Raw genomic sequence first — 13,695 nt, forward strand, 5'->3', positions numbered from 1 at the left:
AAACAATGCTTTTTAAATATGCATGCTATTAAAAAACAATTATTCAAATGGTCCGTCATTGGCTGTTTTGAGTTTATTAAAAACACGTTTTATATAAAATCATCGTCTTTCACTTTAAACATGAACTGGAAACTGCCTGATCCGGATTGAAAAGATGACAGAAACATATCGTCAGAATTACACGTAAAATTATACATAACGGCACCGCCCTGCCTCTCGAAACTACCTGCCCGGCTGCGCATTAATGCGCGAGCGCACCTTTGGGGAGGGAATCCTGCGCAATCTCTGGACCAAAGCAGATTTGCTTTTTTTTTCTCCTTCAAACCTTCACTATCCCTGCTTACAGAGAACAGAGGATTCCTGCGAGGCTTCGCTCTAATGGGGACTTACAGGGTCTTGGCGTTGGGATTTATCTTTTTGTTCCAGGTAAAGTTGGTTTTTACTTTGGTTTACTGTCGTGTGGATATGAAGCCTTTAACTTTAAATTCCACAAGGATCTGGCGTGTTTGACTTGTATAGATTAATTGTAAATGCTAGCAGATATTAAGTTACCCCTAGTGCTTGTACTTTTTCTGCGTCGTTAGCTTGATTAGTTTGGGAACGAGCGCCCATCCGTGGTAGTTGCCTTTATTTGTTGGCTTTATTATTAATTTTTTGAAGTCTTATTAATATATTAATATATTATTAATATATTTATGTATATATTTCGGGAAATAAATCTTGTTATGATATGGCTGCATTGCAGGAAGCTCGCGCAAGCAGCAGTTTTTTATTTATATTTTTTATGCCAGAAAATCTTCAGTCTTTAGTCTCAGTCTGTATGATCGTCACACATTACTTGATATAAGATCAGCAACCGCTCACCGAGTCATTATTATTAAATGCTGCAGCATATTTTCTCATAAATCAATATTCTAGCACTCAGTCCTATTCAGTCACACCCACTGCTGTCAGATTCTCTAGACGTTTTGAAATTATGGAGGAAGGGTCTTGGAAATTAAGGAGTAAAATAAGCAGGCTTCTCCTTACATAATCTGACATTTGAAATGTCATAGTAAATTATCTCATAAATCATTATCGTAGCACTCTGTCCTAAGCAGTCGCATAATCTATAGTCAGATTCATTAGAGTGATTAGACCTTTTAAAATGAAGGGTAGGGGACTGTGGAGTTACGAAGGCAATATGTCTCTCTATATATAGTGACACATCATGGGCAAGGTGTCTATTTAAAAGTAATAGCTGTGCTATTTTTCTTATCAGAAAAATTATTCCGGCTCTGTGTTATATTCACTTTAACTACTCATTGTCGGTGATTTTTTTTTGTACTTTAAATCTATAAGCAGGAAAATGCAGACATTTCTCAACTTATGTGGCTGCAAATAACATGATTAAAATCTTAGATATTTAAAAAAAAAAAAAATTGTGATCAAATTTTTATTGGAGATTTTTTAACAAAGAACAAGACGGAACAGAACAGAACACACTCCACCCCCCCCCCCCCCCCCACCCCCAATACACCCTGAGACAGCACCTCAAAGGAAAAGAAACAAAAGACCAACAATGGTCACCGGCACACGCAGCCCCAAAGAGCGCAGCTGAAAACTGAGGAGAGAAGAAATAACATACTTATATCAGTAAGAAATGTCAAAATTAGGAAAGTAAAAATCAAAATAAAAAACAAGGAAGGAGACTTCCAGACAGTGGGAACGGCACGATCAGGAGACTTCCAGACAGTGGGAACGGCACGATCAGGAGACTTCCAGACAGTGGGAACGGCACGATCAGGAGACTTCCAGACAGTGGGAATGGCACGATCAGGAGACTTCCAGACAGTGGGAACGGCACGACCAGGAGACTTCCAGACAGTGGGAACGGCACGACCAGGAGACTTCCAGACAGTGGGAACGGCACGACCAGGAGACTTCCAGACAGTGGGAACGGCACGACCAGGAGACTTCCAGACAGTGGGAACGGCACGACCAGGAGACTTCCAGACAGTGGGAACGACACGACCAGGAGACTTCCAGACAGTGGGAACGGCACGACCAGGAGACTTCCAGACAGTGGGAACGGCACGATCAGGAGACTTCCAGACAGTGGGAATGGCACGACCAGGAGACTTCCAGACAGTGGGAATGGCACGATCAGGAGACTTCCAGACAGTGGGAACGGCACGATCAGGAGACTTCCAGACTGTGGGAACGGCACGATCAGGAGCCTTCCAGACAGTGGGAACGGCACGATCAGGAGACTTCCAGACAGTGGGAACGGCACGATCAGGAGACTTCCAGACAGTGGGAACGGCACGATCAGGAGACTTCCAGACAGTGGGAACGGCACGATCAGGAGACTTCCAACGAGAGGCTAACAACAACTTAGCCGCTAAGGAGGCAGACATCAGGAGCCTCCGCTGGAAGGGAGATAGAGAGAGAGAAGAGAAGTCCAGGAGAAGTTGAAATTTCTTATTAATCAGTAATGACGTTTTTATACTATAGAAGATGGAGTGTAACAGCAGTGTTTGAGCACAAGCAGGGTTGGGGAAACTTTTTCCTATCGAGGGCCATTTCAATATTATAACATCCTTCAAGAGCCATATACTAAATTATGGAACACATGCATCACATGTTGTAATCTTTTTTCTGCATTTGACTCTTGGCTTTGGGTGTCAATATGCGTACTTGACCATACTTGTGTTCTTGTGTACCTGTTTTTTTTTGTCATCTTCCATTGCAAAAACCAGTTCCATTACTCAAGTACAGAAGTACAGAGGACAGTAAAAAAAATCCCCGAATGTTGTTCTTGGGTGTTCTTGTTGTTCAATGATACATCGGTTGCATCCTATCCAAATGAGATCAGTCCCGTGATTCATTGTGGCCCAAGTTTGTTCTTGAAAGGCAAGTTAGCGAATCCGGTCTTGCCAAGACCACAAGTACGATCTTTGCGTGCTTGGTATTGAGAAACATGACATAAACTGAGACAGGTGTTCTGCCATTTTTTGCTGCCTTGCCAGAATTTCCTACCGCAGCAGAAATTTTCAGTTATATCTGTCAGTTTTTGCTACGTTGCCAAAATTTCCTACCCATACTCCTGAATCTATATAATGATTTATGCTATCAAAATAACTTTCTTGTACTTTAGAGGGGGGTAGAAGTTTTTTACACTTAGTTTTAAGCTGCCAGAAACTGCTGCCTATAGTTTTTAGTGGGGTAGCAGTTTTTTACACTTAGTTTTAAGCTGCCAGAAACTGCTGCCTATAGTTTTTAGTGGGGTAGCAGTTTTTTACACTTAGTTTTAAGCTGCCAGAAACTGCTGGCAGTGGCATAAGGCTGCACTGCTAACACTAGTATTAGCCAACCTAGGTGACTAGTAATGTTACTGATGCTACCGAGTCCAAAAGAGCTAGACCAGCTTCACATCATACAAGTCTGAAGTGTGGACTCATTTTGACAAACGTTTATTTATTTGTTTGTCTGTTTGCTTGTTTATTTTACTGACTGCACAAAATGTAGTCTTATGACGTTGAATGTTCGATCCCACTGTTCTGATTTAAGTTCATATTTTATGTATATGATAGTATATTTTTAATACTATGATCATTTCAATAAAATTTGAAAAATCAGAATATATTGATTTGCTTATTGTATCGCAACAGATTGCAATATTGAATTGTAACCCGATGTATCATGATATGTATCGTATCGCCGGATTCTTGCCAGTATACAGCCAAACTATTTTATTTCTCATAAAAAAGTAATTTCTGTGTAATTTTTTTTTTGTATTCATGAAATACGTCGTGGGCCTAGGTAGTATATTTACATCTTTTGTATACTTCCGATATTTGCACATTTTCTTTGCTGCTGTTGTGAGACCCTGCACACTAGTTTTTCCACTCAGCTGTGCTTTACTAAGTGTAGTGTGATGTCATTACTTTTACTTTGTAAATACGGCAAGGGTACTTATTTTATTATTAACCAACTCATTGGTTCCCCAGCCAAAGCCATTGTAAACTGCCTTTTGCGCTGAGTTGTTGAGCCACTTCTTTCCCTCTTTTTCTCTTTTTCTCCCAGGCTTTCACTTTAGGGTCATGTAAAGCAGAAGAGACATGTCAGCCTAGGATCTCATCAAAGCTCTTCACCTTTAATGTAGATCGAGCACATTTGGAGAAGGGCAGGAGGCTGGGGAGAGGTAAATCCTTGAATGTAAAACTCAAAACATACTTTTTGGGGTATCTTTCCTCATTTAACCCTCATAAATTTATTAATGATTCTTCTTAAATTTGCTGGCATTGCTTTTGCAGACTTGTCTTGACAACACTTGACAACAAGTTCATTGCTATCATACGTGTTCATGAATGTTTAGTCTTCTGCGTTGGTTTGTTTGTTTGCTTAGCAGTGTCTGGGAACTGCATCAAGGTTTGTTGTTAATTAATGTCTCTTCTTGCAGTTCTGTATGATGACTGCGGTGGTCAGCACAGGTTCCTCTTTACTTCAAAGGATTCCAGATTTAAGGTGGACTCTGATGGGACTGTCTTGATCAAAAGGCCCTTTATCCTACATGAAGGTCGGAAGATCTTCTCAGTTCATGCCTGGGACTCAAATGGTAGGAAGTTCATTGTGAGAATCAGGGTCCAGCTTAAGCCACAAACCAGCCATGTGGAAAATGTCCCTACTGAGCAGGTAGGATGTATTGAATGATTGCGGTGATTTTAAGTCCATTTTGTTAGTTTTAAGTTTTAGAGTGTGATATAGTGTGAGCTCAATGGGTGCCCTTCTATTTTCCAGTTTGAGGGCAGTGAGTCTGTCCCAGGGCTGGAGTTTTTGTCCTCAACTGGTCTCAAAAGAAGGAAGAGAGACTGGGTGATTCCTCCAATCACAATTCTTGAAGGTGAAATGGGTCCCTTTCCTAAGGCGGTAGTGAAGGTATGTCACACTTTTATACATTATTGATGCTTTGCTTTCAACTGTATCACTATGCTTCATGCTCATCCAATAAACAATATTTTGATTTTTAGGTCAGGTCCAGTGAGGATAAAGAAGTTAAAATGCAGTACTGGATTACTGGTCCTGGTGCAGATGAGCCACCTAAAGACATTTTCACTATGGACAGAAACTCTGGCAGCCTCTTCGTAACACAACCTTTGGACAGAGAGCAGTGTTCAAGCTATACTGTAAGCAGTGCTTCACTTGAACTCTTTTTAAAATGAAGATATAATTTAGAATTTTAAACTCACATATGTTCTTCAAATTACTTCTCCCCAGCTTATGGTCCATGCTGCTGCTCTTGGAGATAGCAAAGCTGCAGATCCTACAGAGATCAAAATTATAGTGTCTGATCAGAATGACAACAAGCCTGTCTTTACACAAGATGCATTTATGGGCAATGTTTCAGAAGCCGTGGGTGCAGGTACAGTGTGCTGACACGCTTCACATTGCTGCTAAAGGTCTGCTTTGATACAGACATTGCATTAGCTTGATCTATTTGCACATACTTTCTCCTAAAATATTTAGGGTATGAGATCCTGAGTGTCACGGCAACTGATGCTGATGATCCTGAGACTTATAATGCAGACTTAAGATACAGCATTTTAAGTCAAGATCCACCTCTACCAGTTCCAGACATGTTTGCTATTGATCCTACTAGTGGGCAGATCCGACTGAATAATGCTCAGCTTGATAAGAAGGTAGGTGGGCTTTTCTTCCTCTGACCAATAACGGCTCTGTCTGAACAAATGTGTGACCTGAACTTTTCTTTGCAGAAATACCCTCAGTATACACTGACGGTTAAGGTTGCTGATATGACAGGAGAAGGTTACCCAGCTGCCTGTAAAGCCATAATCACCGTGACAGAATGACCGCGCTCGTCAAAATCTGTAACTTAGGGGGCCGCAGTTTAAGAAGCTGGCAGACTTTGGTGGTGGTGAAGGGGACTGAAGGTCATATGACAGACTTTGTGCTTGTGCCCATTAAGTCCTGTGCCGCTCTGTCCTAACAGACTGTTGCCTTGCTGTCTGGTTTTTGCTTCACATTTGTGGTTTAATGGGAGTTGCTTTTGAATGTGAGATCATTCTCATGCAGAAGGCAGTGCTATGGAGCTGGGACCTTCGTGAGCTTGAGTTTGTGTATAATACAGTGCTCACAGACAGTCTTGGGACGCTTGATTCTATGAAATGTTAACATACCTGCACATATGTTCCTTACACACATCTTCTCTTTGTGTCATTTTTATAAACTGAGTCATTCAGCTCTGATCTTTTCATTTTGCTATTGATTGCAATTGTAGTAATTGGCTCTCAGAATGATACTAAACGCAAATGGTTTGGTGTTTTATGTTATTGCAAAGGTGTTACTATTTAAAAAGCACCCAATGAGACATATTGTTAGTGAGCTTCTTCACTGGAACTGCTCTTTTAGAACTGTAATTTGGGTTTCAGTGTATTGCTACTTAAAATTAATTAGTTTTACTTAAAACTCCTGGTTGTTTCTAATGTGATGTATATTTTTGTAAATGAATAAAGTAATTATTTTTTGTTATAAAACCAAAAAATTTGCAATATTTTTACTGAATTAAGCAAGCACCCCGACTTCCTGTGAGCTGTGATATATAAAATGTATATCAGCTGAACTTCGATTCATTTTCAAAATGTTATTAAATGTGATTAATGTTTTATAGGGCTTTAACTTGCTATTATGGTGCTTTAACTGAGCTCTTTGGTTTCTTGCATAGCCATGCTTAGAGACTTATAGGCTTGTATCCTCATGTATTTTTTCACTCTTCACTCTTTCATTAATTGTGATTTTAATTAGGAAGTTTTGTTAAAGACCTTTATTAAAAATGTTAAAAACAAACATGTCTTTGGAATGATGCTTTAATATTTATCTAAAGCTCCTTGATTTGTTGGTCACACTTTACTTGAGGGGACACAAATAATGTATTGCTACACTCTTACTTAATGCATTAATTAACCAGTGACGTACTGATCCCATGTCTGTTCATTATTACTTATGACAGTTCACGTATTCTATGCAGGAATTGTATTAGAAAACTGTTAACAAGTTAGTTAATTAATTTAGTTCCTGCATGACATGCTATGCTTCCAACTTTGTGGGAACAGTTTGGGGAAGGCTCTTTTCTGTTCTAGCATGACTGTGCCCCAGTGCACATCATGATTGATTAATAATGAACTAACACTTAGTTACTGGTTAGTTAATTTGTTACTTTCATGAACAGCTTCTCAGAGTAGATGATACACAGCTTTGCTTGGCAATTTGATGCCTGTTTTAAGGAGATGGCAAGAATGAAAATATGCAGATCAAGCTTGGTGTGTTGACCATAATCTTTGTGAAAATCTGCTCATAGCCCAGTATATTGTCAGTATTCCTGTATCCCTAATGACATTAAAGGGACATGGTGATCAACGATCCCTGAATAACTTATTCATTTTTATGCCCTTGTCTGCTATGCTTGCATTTAAGAATAGATGGAGTTGTAATTAACACGTGCACAGACCTGTCAAGTAATATGATACTAATGCTGAAGTCTGTCGGTGTAAACCTGCTCGTCCCTGCCAGTTTCATTTGGGTGCCTTTTTGAAACTCCTTACAATATAGGCTTGTGGTTGTCTGGCGCCTCCCTCTGGACACCCGAGGCATTATGGTTTTCTATGGACGATTCATGCTGCTGTGCCTGGTGGTCTGATGTATGAGTCTGGGTTAGGCTGATTCCAGGAAATTTTTACCTGACTGACTGCATTGTGCCAGCTGTATGGTTTGGTGGAGGAGGGATAATGGTATGGGGTTGTTTATCTGGGGTTTGGTTGGCCCCTTAGTTCCAGTGAAGGGAACTCTTAATGCTTCAGCATACCAAGACATTTTGGACAAGTCTATGCTTCCAACTTTATGGGAGCTCAGCTTGATAGCAACAGTTTGGGGAAGGCCCTTTTCTGTTCTAGCATGACTATGCCCCAGTGCACAAAGCAAGGTCCATAAAGACATGGTTGGGTGAGTTTGGTGTGGAAGAACTTGTCTGGCCTCCACAGAGCCCTGACCTCAACCTCATCAAACACCTTTGGGATGAACTAGAACAGAGATTGTGAGCCAGGTCTTCACCTCCAACATCAGTGTCTGACCTCACAAATATTCTTCTGGATGAATGGGCAAAATACCTACAGACACACTCCAAAATCTTGTCAAAAACATTCCCAGAACAGTGGCAACTGTTATAGTTGCAAAGGGTGGACCAACTCTGTATTGATGGCTATGGATTTACAATGCGATGTCATAAAAGTTCCTGTAATGGCAGGTGTCCTAATACTTTTGCCCATAGAGTGTACGTTTGCAAACTATGGCAGGTAAAAAAGATTGATTATTGTTTAATATAATAATATGATAAATAATATAATTAACTTTATCACATATCTATCTTCTGCAATTGCTAATCCCATTCACAGTTGCAGTGGGTCCTGAAGGCTACAGGAATGCTAACCACTGTGTCACTCCACATCATCATCTAGTTAAAATAAATAAAAAAAATAAAAAATAGAAATAACAACAATAGACTATGTACAATATCAGATGTTTATGAAGTCATAATGTGTTATTTATTTGATGATGTTAACTTTTCATCATGTTAATTTTGATACCCTAATAGGAGAAAACTATGAACCTTGATTTTGAATAGAATTTAATTTATATACTGAATATACGGCTATAAAATCATTTTTCATGGTTTTGCAACATGATCGTATATGCGATTAATCCCCAAGGTGTGTGATTAATCGCGATTAAAAATCATATGACAGCCCTATTAACAATCTTTGCTCATACTATTCTGACCCTAAGAAATCCTGATGATGTCTATGATGCCTAAATAGCACCATTATGCACTTCTAATATGAAAAGAAAATACAGGTGTTCTTGCAACAAAACAGGTGACTAACAGCCAACAGGCTTACAGAATGTACTTAGCTCTGTGTTTATCACGCCTCTACTCTTCTTTTTACAGTATTATAAAAAGATACCTTTTGCTTCTTCGTTTTGAAACATTCGCCCATCTTCTCGGCACTTCATTTATGAAATTCTTTATTTCTGGTCACACCGTGCTAACCCAACGGCACCCCTGGCACCTTTCCCCTCCCCCTACATTGCGACTGCATGGCGCTCAACATCTGAGACAAGTGAAATCGACGAGTTGGTGCCACCTCAGAAGTTGGAGCCCCGCATCATGTAGCAGTTCCGTGCCAGCACCACAGAGGTAAAAGTTCTGGATGGGGCATAAATTTATTCTGCTATCCTTACAAGAGAATCATACACAGATAAATTTAATATGCCAGGAATTGTTGAATTATCCCAGAGGAAAATTTTACTGCCTGGGGTTTGTTCTTCTAAAGCTTGCTTAGACAAAATTGTGATTCTCGTTTTAACCTCATTTTAGTTGCTATTTCGTCTGATACGTTTCTCCTACAATCTTCTATGAGAAATAAAGTAGACATACGTGAGGCAGAGGACAGGACTAATATTTGAGACAAACATCTTGCCAAACTTGACTTGGGCTCTTTAATGAGCAACACTGGAGCCAAAAGCTACACTCATGGTGGAGACTTGAACCTTAGTCTCTAGATGGGTGAAACAACAGTGGTACCCATGGCACCAGTTTGTTGACCTCACCTACTATGTCCATGACATAACATGATACACAGGGTCCAGGCTCTTCAGCGACTCTGGCCAAATACGGCATTGAACTTGAGGATAAAAAGAAAACAAACAAGAAAAAGATCAACTTTACTAGTAAATGTAGTTGCAGAAGTACATATAATAGTTTAAGCAGTACTTGATAGCGATGAATCACTATTTGAAATTTGTAAAGCAATAAAGTACAAATGCTTATTTTTGCTACACAAACCAGCACAAACCTAACACAAACAAGTCATTTTATTTTCTGATCATATGGGTGCAAGTTTCATACAGGTATTTGATGAGAATAGTTCATAACCAGTGCTCTCTATTTTCTCCATTGTAGATCAAAATGAGACACAAAAGTTGAGGAAGTCTGAGGTTAATATGAGATTTTGTGTGTCTTTTTGCTGATGAAAAATGAGACAGGAGAAATATGCCATACTGTCATTTTGGTTCTGCACATATCTGTCACAACATGGCATGGCGGGCAGGAAAAAGAGTGGACGACCCACTAGTGGCTCCGAGATAAAAGGGGTTTATTAACAAGATTGAACAAAACAGGGAAGGCACAAAATAAAGGACCGCAAGGAGTCAGAAACAAACAGGGGAAGAAATAAGGAATTAACTAAAACCATAAAATAAACACAACTACAGAAGTGAACTAAACACACACAGGATGAACCTATGACCAGAAAACCAAAACAGAACATAGCAAATGCGGCATACACAGAAAATCAGAAAATACTAATAACAGATAGGGCTGACCTAAGATGACCTAAGATGAGTCTTGAACCCATAATCAAAGGGTTCACAATCTCCCACCCACCACAATCTCCCAATCTCCCATGATACTTCATGGGGGGTTGGTGTGTGTGGTCCAGAGGGTTAGGATGCTGGGTTTGTGATCAAAAATTCCCCAGTTTAATCCCAGACCCAGCAAAGTGATGTCACCATAGGAGGCTATCAAGCAAAACCCTCCGCTGGCCCAGATTGGGTGACCCTGCTTTCTCTCAAAAAATGTAGACCTAAAAATGCAAAATAAATGTTTATTTGACTTTTGGCTAAAATGTTGTTATGGTTTTTATTTTTCATTAATTAATGAACCTGTTGAATTCTGGAGATTTTAGTCAACTTTGCACAATTTTGTTATCTACACTGTTTTTTATTCAGGGGTAAGACCTTGGACATCTGGCACCACAAACAAGTTAGTTTGCACTGTTAATATCAGATAACGGTATAAATCGACTGTGATTTGCCTTAGACTTTGGGCAGAAGACATTCTTTGTGTGTAACATCAAACTATTCTACGTGTTCCTGTGTCTCTCACTATTTCCTCAATTGCACATTTAATTAGTTTGATTAGGTGTGCAAATATAAACTTTCATACAAGTAAATTTTCTTTAGACACTTCTGAAAATATACAGACTTGATCATGAGGATGTGGGTGCTGGGAGTGATCCTTTCCTTGGTCCAGGTAAGCTGGCCCGGGTCTAGACTGCTCAGACTGGGAGGGCGGGGGGGGGGGTGGGGCAGTTTAAAAAATTAAAAATTTTGTGTGGAAAGCTTTTCAGATAATGGACTATACTACAGTGCAGTAGCGGCTTGTGACCAGAGAAATAGGGGGGGGGGGCATGGACATACAGTATTCATATTCCATGTTTGAACTATTTGGGAACTCAGCATTATGCTTTCAGTCATCTCTGTAATCAGGAAAGAAACTACTGTCGTTAATTATTATGATGATTTTTGTAAGGTTCTTTGAATAGAAGTTTATGTTAAACTTTGACTTAAAAGCTTTTCTATTGATCTACTGGCATTTTGAAGGCAAATCTGGAACTCAAAATCATGAGCTGATATAAAAACATAGAGTAGAACATGAACAGTATTATAGTTGAAACATTAAAAGCTAAAATATTCAAACCGTAGCCTCCTGAGTCCCGGGCTTTTGTTTGGTGTGCATGTTTTATTTCCTTTAGCTATTTGGGATTAGTAGGACCTCATAATCATAAAAACCAAACATTATTTTTTTTTTTAACAAATAGTAGTTTTAAACAAAAATGATGTCCTTATATGAGGACGCAGGGTCTCAGGAGGATAAACTAGCTTTGCAAACAAAGATGGAAACTACCCGGCTACCTGCACTGTGTTGGTGCGAAGTGCCCAGTGCCCACTCGACCCCAAGGCACCGGTCCCGAAGCTTGGCTATTCGTGATAACAGCAGCTTTGATTTAGGAACCAAAAATCGTTGCATGACGTTGATGGCTGTGTGCAATTTAAGTGAATAACACTTAACACGTAATCTATCCTAGATATAGCTGTCGACAGGGTAACCCCTCGCAAAGGAACGCTGATATGAACGGTAGCGTTAACTGTGAAACGTTAAATACAGTAGTGCCCCCATATCCGCGGGGGATATGCTCCAAGACCTACCTAGGATTGCCGAAACCGTCGATAGTAGCGAACACTATAAATAATATGCATACATACCTATAATAAAGTTTAATTTAAAAATTACACATAATAAGACATCAACAACACTAACTAATAATAAAACAATTATATTATGCAGCCAGGACAGGCACCAACAAAAAGATCGAATAACCTTTAACAAGAAAAGGTAATAATTTATTCTGCCCAATCAGCAAATCGGAAATCAGGACGTTCTGATAGGACGCATGAAATAAACATGATTAGTAGGTTCCGATGGCACGGAATAAAGTTGACCAATTGGGTGGACTGAGCAGAATTTTGGGTGGGGCCCCTGCTCAGTTCTGGATTCGGCCGTGCAGGTAAGCAAGCTTTTGCAACTTTTGTAATTTGAGGTTTTGGAAGTTGGAGGTTGCTTTTGTTTTTTCATTGCAAGACTTAAAAAGTATGTAAACAATGAACGTGTCCTTGGGTAGCTTTTTACATCCATCCACACTGCAGAGAGCAATGTCTCAGCCTGGAATCTTTCCTAGGCATACAACCTTTGGTGTACAACCTGGTGTACAACCTTTGGTGTACAACCTTTTTTAATCGTCACATAAAATCTTTATATCATTGGGAAACTCTTGATTTAGCTATTTGTAAATTTCCATATTTCAGGTTTTCACTTTTGGGTCCTGCGAAGAGGTAAAACCATGTGCACCTGGATTCTCAGAAGAACCTTACTTCCTCAAAGCAGATCAAAAATATTTGGACAAGGGAAGGACAATAGGGAAAGGTAAACTAATATTTTAGATTCTGACTTACCGTCAGCCTCAAAAGTGCAGACAGTGAATAGATGATGTCGTGGAAGTCAGTCTGGTGAAATGCCATCTCTGAACTGCCTATCGTGTGTCTGCCATGTAATGGAATGGCGTCCCATCCAGGGCATTCCTGTACTGTTTGGGACAGAATCCATTTCAGACCTACAACCCTGTACTGGATACCTGGTTAGAAGGTGGGTGCATATTAATGTTTGTTTCTTCTTGCAGTTCTATATGATGACTGCAGTGGGCGCCAGAGGTTCCTCTTTAACTCAGCAGATTCCCATTTTGAGGTGGAATCAGATGGGACTGTCTTAATAAAAAGGCCCGTGACCTTACATGAAGGGCACAGGAGCTTCTTTGTTCATGCCTGGGACTCAGTGGGCAAGAAGGTCACTGCAAGAGTCACGGTGCAGCTTGAGCCACAGACCAGCCATGTGGTTCTTGGTGTGGAAAATGTCCCAGCTGAACAGGTAGGATGTATTGAATGATTGTAGTGATTTTGGTCCATTTTGTTTCAAGTCCTAAAGTGTGATTAGTTTATACTTCATTGTGTCCTTCTGTTTTCCAGTCTGAGGACAGTGAGTCTGTCCCAGTGCTGGAGTTTCCATGGTCCTTGGCTGGTCTCAAAAGAAGGAAGAGACAGTGGATCATTCCTCCAATCACAATTCTTGAAGGTGATATGGGTCCCTTTCCTAAGGAAGTAGTGAAGGTATGTCACAGTTTTATACGTTACTGACGCTTTGCTTTCAACTGTCTTATCTACTTTTATGCTCGTCCAATAAACAATGCT

General features: G+C 39.9%; 1 protein-coding gene across 1 annotated transcript; it reads left to right on the top strand.

Annotated features, from left to right (window-relative positions):
* The first annotated feature begins 233 nt into the window (after nt 1–233).
* cdh16 (cadherin 16, KSP-cadherin) lies at nt 234–6,846 on the top strand. The gene is made up of 8 exons (XM_023790770.2): nt 234–426; nt 4,069–4,186; nt 4,445–4,677; nt 4,783–4,920; nt 5,013–5,168; nt 5,260–5,404; nt 5,509–5,681; nt 5,757–6,846. The coding sequence occupies exons 1-8, from the start codon at nt 379–381 to the stop codon at nt 5,850–5,852; spliced, it is 1,107 nt and encodes a 368-aa protein (XP_023646538.2). The 5' UTR covers nt 234–378; the 3' UTR covers nt 5,853–6,846.
* The last annotated feature ends 6,849 nt before the right edge of the window (nt 6,847–13,695 follow it).

This window comes from Paramormyrops kingsleyae, chromosome 11, assembly GCF_048594095.1.
Source record: "Paramormyrops kingsleyae isolate MSU_618 chromosome 11, PKINGS_0.4, whole genome shotgun sequence".
Classification (NCBI taxonomy): domain Eukaryota; kingdom Metazoa; phylum Chordata; class Actinopteri; order Osteoglossiformes; family Mormyridae; genus Paramormyrops; species Paramormyrops kingsleyae.

What these genes read in the sequence shown, in the direction of transcription:
- cdh16 (XM_023790770.2), top strand. Translation starts at nt 379, where the DNA reads ATGGGGACTTACAGGGTCTTGGCGTTGGGATTTATCTTTTTGTTCCAG. An exon ending in GATTTATCTTTTTGTTCCAG is followed by an intron (nt 427 to 4,068) that starts GTAAAGTTGGTT and finishes TTTTTCTCCCAG; the next exon opens with GCTTTCACTTTAGGGTCATG. An exon ending in TTCAGAAGCCGTGGGTGCAG is followed by an intron (nt 5,405 to 5,508) that starts GTACAGTGTGCT and finishes TAAAATATTTAG; the next exon opens with GGTATGAGATCCTGAGTGTC.